Source organism: Leptonotus elevatus, chromosome 13 (genome assembly GCF_054856555.1).
Source record: "Leptonotus elevatus isolate MCC_2025b chromosome 13, RoL_Lele_1.0, whole genome shotgun sequence".
Taxonomy (NCBI): Eukaryota; Metazoa; Chordata; class Actinopteri; order Syngnathiformes; family Syngnathidae; genus Leptonotus; species Leptonotus elevatus.
In genome coordinates, this window is record NC_141251.1 from 18,572,480 (window position 1) to 18,579,361 (window position 6,882).

A 6,882-nucleotide genomic window follows, 5' to 3' on the forward strand; every position below is an offset into this window, starting at 1 on the left:
ACATAGCATTATTTTATTTCAGAACGAGACAGTGACTTTAATTTTGACAAGAAATGTCCTTTTTTAATCTTAAGATTATTATTTTTTTTAATAATACAGTATATCAGTAAGAGTTTAGTCAAGAAGAACACTGATTAACATCATTAAGGATTTTATTTGATCTTTTTAGGAAATTTGGAGTGTGGAAAATGGTTAAATGAGCATTTTAAATATTGGCTCCGTTAAGAGAAAGGTATAACTAGTATTTCACTACTATATAGGATCAGCTGAAAGTCTCACCAGGACTGTGATTCTTGCGCATACCACAAGGGGAGCACATTTTGAGAAGGCACTTCTGTGATGATCAAAGTGCATTTGTTATAAGCACACAGAATGTCCTGGCAACAATTCTAAAAAGCCAAACTTCCAATTTCACCTTCATGTGGGACCAAGAATACTCTTAATTTTGCCCAATATGAGAAAACAAAACAAAGAGGATGGCGGTCTATCTTTGTGTCAAGTGTTTGCGAGAGAGACAGACAGATCTCTGTGTTCCAGATTCAAAACACAGAGGGACCACAAATACGTTTGGATTTAAAATAGAGTTACAGTCCCAGTAGGAACATGCCGCCCTCTCCCATTGTTTATATGTCTCATTTGAACACAGTGAAACGTTGCGTTTAATGTCATCTAAATGGTACGCAATTACAAAAAGACATGGCATATTTATTGGCTCACTCTTTATGGAAAACCAATTGAACAGCAAACACTCCACAAAATGGAACCGCACGGTAATCATACAGTAAGAATGGGACTTTGCAAAATGACAATTCAGAGAACAACATCACGTACTGCGGCTCTATTAAGACCTTGAAGCAATATCGAACGGATCAGCAGTGACATACAAGCCATCTGTGTAATACAGCTTCAATTCACAATACAGTGTACAGGTAAGAACTGCATATGGCACAATGGCACAATGGCAGCAATGTTTTTTCAGCATCAATAAAGATTACTTTGCCCGTGAAATCAAGTCAACGAGACCATCTAAAACAATTTCAACCATGCGTCTTTTTTTGTTCAAATGTTTGAATGATTTCCAACCACTGTGCCTTGGCACATTAGTATGCGGTGAAAGATCAATGTGTGCCTCACTATTTACTAAAAAAATAATGTTAACTTTGTTCATCTAGCAACGGTGATGCTGATGTTCATGCTCACATGCCGAAATTTTTGTACAATTTCCAACTAAATTGTTTTTCAATTCCTTGATTTCTTCGGAATCTACGTAGCGTTTTTACAGTAAAAATGTGTGAAACGTAATTTAGCATCCTCATTGATTCAAAGTCCATTCTTTACATCAGCAATCCAAATTTTAATGACTGTGTTTACCTCAGATTAATGCATTCAATTTCCTCTGTGACAGGCAAGGATGAGGTCCTTAAATCCTGTTCATCCACAGTCCTAGTGGGGGCGTAAGTTGACCTCCATCGCACCAGCACAATCTTCTTCAGATACTTGACCGTATTGTTCTTGACACTGACAAAGCAGAAAGTATTGATCATGCTGTTGCTCATTGCAAGGCATTCAATGATGTAGAAGACCACTAGGGAATTCTTCTGACGAGAGATTAGCGTCGGGTGGAAGTCCCGCAGGATCGTGAAGCCGTAGTACGGAGCCCAGCACAGGATGTACGCCGTTAAGATGCCAATGAGGACCATCACGGTTTTGCGGCGACAGCGTAGCCGCTTTCTTATTTGCTCCGTTTGGACACCAGGAACATTCTTGAACCAGAGCTCGCGGGAAATATGGGTGTAACACATCGCCATGACAACCACGGGTCCCACGAACTCCACGGCGAATATGAACAAAAAGTAGGAGCGGTAGTAGGTCTGTTGGTCCACGGGCCAGATTTGAGCGCAGAAGACTTTGTGAGTGGTCGGCGTGGTGCCTCCGTTAGGGTACATGGTTTCCGAGGTGAAGTAAGCTGAGGGAATTGAGATGAGAATGGGAATGATCCAAACTCCGGTTATCAGGCAGTAGGCGGTTTCATACTTCATTCGAGGTTTCAAAGGATGAACGATGGCCATGTATCTGAAAACATAGACAATATCGTATTGATGAGGCAGTAAATAGGCTAAACCCATCCAAAGATCAGGCTGCATTTTTAAGGGGACAGACGTGATGCCAAAAGAATCAACTAAAACATTATAAACAATTGCAACCCTTCATTTACAGTTTTGGCTCTATTTAGCTAGTATGGTTTTCTCTCCAGAGTCCAGATACTTTTTAATTTGCCTGCTATTTTGCTGTTCAAAGTTAGATGTTCTTCAATTTAACGCGGTTCCAGCCAGACTTGTGTGAAAAGTGTACCCCATCACCCAAATACTTATGCTGCATTCGAGGATGGTCAGAAGACAAACTTTTCCGAGTTCAAACCAGGAAGTGCATACACAAACGCCCTCTTGAACTCGGAAATTCCACTTGCGAAGTCGGAAAAAAAAAGGACCCTGACTTCACTGAAGGACTACAATAAATGAAAATTAAGAGAAAGTAAATTTGCTGGAGGTCAAAATGAGTTTTGAGGACCAAAATAATTGATCACTATCTGCCATTTTTGTTGTTTACTTTCGTCTTGAACGCTTTCAGGTCAGAACTGGGAATAAACAACTTGAATATATCCGACTTCCGACCATCCTCGAATGCAGCATTAATTCTGGTGTTAAACACGCCAGCTGTGTCAATTTTAGATTAGCTTAGCAATTAGCATGGCTTCTCTGTTTTTTTCTCGCCATCCTTTCGTGACAATGATACTTACCACAAGTGTATCTTATACGCCACCACAGAGGCAATGATTATTGATTTAGGAGCGACTCCGCAACTAGTAGCCAGCTGAAGCTCATTGCTTGCCACAAAATGAGGCACAAAATGCTAATTTTGCCTGTGATACCGGTGATATCCAGTTCTGGCAGATAAGGATCTGCGTGCCTATCTGAGTCACCAGTCAATAGGGCACATAATAAATATTGAGTATACATAATAGATAGACAATGATTAATATCTATGGTCACTGAGCAGCTGCATGAAAGCCAGCTATCAGTGAAACTGGTTACTCCTTATTGGGGCTTACCAATACATTAAATGGGGGTCGTTCATAGTATGTTGGAAATGGAGCAGTTGGTTCTATAATTTGAAGAGGCTGACTGTGACTAAAAGGATACAAACACCTCAATTAATATATAAATTGTAAATGGCACAAACATTTGCTTAACGGTTTTGCTTTCCAGACATGCGCCATTGAATCGACGCAGCTGGATTGCACTACATCCTCAAAATATGTATTATTTACGACTGTTTGTTCAAAAATGACATCAACATAATCTTCTGTGCAATGGACCACAAAGAATGTGGGTCTGCTCTTGCACTGCTCAAGTAGATGAGTCATTCAAGATAAATCAGTGACCCCAAACTTGAAAGAATCATTATTGGCTTGGTTGGAAGGCAAAATTATTTTCTTGACTGAATAGTTCCAAACAGTGTCATAGTTGTAGGTACATAAAACAAAGTAACGGTGGAGGAAAATCCAACACTATTGATTATTCTGCAGTATAGCTTTACCTTTACTGAAACCACTAATTTACATGTCAAGCATAAATGAGTTTTTAACGAATCATCCATCAGCTTCCTTTTCAAAGCGGCAAGCGTGATTACTGTATGTCCCACTTATTATGTTTTAATGCAGAACCAACTTACTCTTTCCATCATTAAAAGACAATTGCGACTGTGTGCCAAAAGAGACAAGAGAGAACGGATATATACAACGCAGCAAGAAATGTGAGATTGCAGACAAGCATATAAAAAGTCACTGGGCATATTCTACATTTTTGAATGCATTACGTACGTGGAACTAGTTGCTCTATCGATTGGAGAAGTTGGTGAATTACAGTTTCATCTTGGGCTGCGTCAAAACATTCAGCTTTATATGTTGTGGTGGGAATCTATTTTGTGGACCAAATTTTGTGGTCCAGGAATTAGGGCACGGAAAAAGTACTATCAGTGATAAAATGGGCATGAATAAATGTTTTATTATTTTTAGATTAATTCAAGTAATTAATAAAAAAAATACTGGAATCCAATATGGATACTGTCTCTGTCAGATAATCTATATCAGGAATGGGTGCCCCCCCCCCCCCAAAAAAAACAAAATAATAATTACAATTCTTCAAAATGTTTAAAAAAACACACACACAAAAAAAAACACAGCTGATTAATATCCATGACATTTTCCTTGAAAAAAAAGGGTGGGGAGGGGCTGGGGAAGGGTATAAATTCCTGAAAAACCACCCCAAAAATCTTAAAATGTGATTTTTTTTTTTATACAAGAAAAAAAATCTGCGGTTATAATAATGTTTTAAATTGTAACATTACCAATCACCACTAGATGACAGGCATGTGTTAATTGCACGTGCACTGGGTCTTATACTTCCTTAATACTGCAGCGTACAGGAAGTCCGAGTTGGAATGATATGCAGGACAAATATAGTACATCAATAATATTAAACTTTTTGCACTTAATGTTGGTTCCTTGTATGTTGGTATTTTTTTAATTCAATTTTTATTTTTATTGCACTGGGAAAAAATACAGTTTGTGGTTATTTTGTTGTTTACTTCAAACCCTTAAGGATAGTTGATATTTTATGCATGCAATGAGATATGTCATAAAAATAAATACATTTATTAACAGCATGTATTTTGTCCCAACAGAATCTAAAATAACAGTTTTGTCATCCATCTGGTTAGGAAATATGTGGTTCTATGTGGCCCCATAAGTATAAATGATGAACATTTTCATTTAATTTATCCCTGATATAGATGATAAATCCAACATCATGGAGAGGATACTATAAGTGCTGCGAGACATTTTAATGGGCATACAAATTTCCCTTAGTCCTTACCTGTCCACCGCGATAGCGAGCAAGGCATTTGTGGACACGTAGAGCGACACGGTGCGGAGATAGTTGACCGAAGCACACAGCACCAACCCATGATCCCATGACAGCTGTTTGACCACATAATAGTCTACCAGGAAGGGACAGCACACCACCGCCACCAAGAAGTCCGAGATGGCCAAGTTGGCGATGAGCAAGTTAGTGAGGTTGCGCAGCTTCTTGTAACGCATCAAGGTGGCGATGAAAATTAAGTTTCCCAATCCGCATACCAACATGATGCAGACGAGGACCACGCCGATGATGATGGTGGCCACGTAGAAGGCCAGACCTTGTGTGGTGTCAGGAATCTCGTCGGGTGGAATGCCGTAGTCCACGTCGTAGTTGTCTATGTAATGATCCGACTTGCCGGCAGACTGAGCCGTCAACAGGTGGCTGATGTTTGATTCGGCCATTTTGTTCGGGACCAGTTTGCGAACAGCTTGATCGGGCAAAATTAGGAGAACAATTATGGGTCTTTGTGGTGCAGCGTGGCAGCGACGCCTTAATTGTTACGCTTTTTGCATGAAGACAGTATGTTGGAGCGGGCGAATCATCTTTGGAGAGTCACCTTGACCTGGAAGAGAAAGTCGGATGCATTATTCAACACCTGGTCAGGATTCATATCATCGGAAAAACAAATTACACTGTCCGAGTCCTTCAGCACGCTATCGAGGATGGCAGGTGGTGCCGTCGCTATGAATATATCTGGAAACTTTAACTGAGGCCACTACAGCGAGAAATGGCCTCCATGCAATTTATTGCAACCTTGTCACTTATCGCAAGGCAGTGTCGCTAGACATAAGCTCAGCGTGGTCACAAGGCATTTTAATTGAAGCTACAAGAAAGAACACTAGTAGCCATGTTTTATATAGAGTGCAAGGACAATAATTGGTGGAATAAAGTTTGTACTCATGAACTCTGATAGAGTTCACTTAAATTCACTTAAGATGGGTTTTAATAGTTTGGGATTTTTCATTGTAGGTAGTTTTCATTTCATTTAGATTTTTTTTAAATGTATTTCATATTGTTATTTTTTTTTGCATTTTTCTTAGTTTAAAAAAATTAAAATGATTTGCTGTTTCGCAGAATTTTTTTAGTGCAATTTTGCATGCATTTTTTTTTACAGTTAATGTACCTTTTTTTTATTATGAAGGTTTGAGCATTGAGAATGTTTAAACAAGAGAGAAATGTGAGAAAATGTAAATGTCTTGATGAGAAAAGTGTATAAACAATGGGGTGAGGGGTTTTAGAGCCTTAAAGCATTTATAATAAATATAAAAAATAAATGACTTGAACAGATTTCATTTATTTTGGGTATGTTTTGAAACCTATCCCCTGCGGAAAACAAGGGAGCACTGTAGTTAAAAAATATATACATATATACAAAAATAGCATCAAGTAGGTTACATTTTGTTATTTACTGCCACTTCCTCGTTTGTCAGTCAGGCACTTCCTTTATTGGCTACAATAGCTCAACTGTAGTCAGCATACGCCGCATATGTGATTTTTGGTCATAAATATTTTATGGTTCGTGTAATATTTAAGATTGTTGGCCGCGACTTATTATTATTATTTCGGAAATCAACTCGTACTTGACTCATTGAGCCATTTTCAGCAGTAAAAAGTTAATATTTTGTCCAGAATTAATTTGATAACTTCATTATTTTTCATGTAGAATTAATACCTTTAAAAACAAAATGTTCCACTTGCTGTCAACTAAAGATGACATCACCTGTGCTGAGGAATTAGGTAATGACCAATCATGGCACACCTGTTTTCTGATCCATGATTGATCGCTACCTGTTTCCTCAGCTCAGGTGATGTCATCTTCAGTGGACAGCAAGTGGCAAAATTTTATTTTAAATGTACTAACTGTTCATGAAAAATAATGAAGTTAGCACATTAATTATAGACA

The 6,882-nt window shown here is 38.4% G+C and overlaps 1 protein-coding gene across 1 annotated transcript; it reads right to left on the reverse strand.

Moving 5' to 3' along the window:
- Positions 1–1,367: 1,367 nt before the first annotated feature.
- On the reverse strand, positions 1,368–5,380 carry prokr1b (prokineticin receptor 1b). Its single transcript, XM_086093677.1, has 2 exons — positions 4,935–5,380; positions 1,368–2,073 (listed from the first exon to the last, which is right to left on the reverse strand). Exons 1-2 carry the CDS (start codon positions 5,378–5,380, stop codon positions 1,368–1,370), a joined length of 1,152 nt encoding a protein of 383 aa, XP_085949803.1.
- Between the last annotated feature and the right edge of the window lie 1,502 nt (positions 5,381–6,882).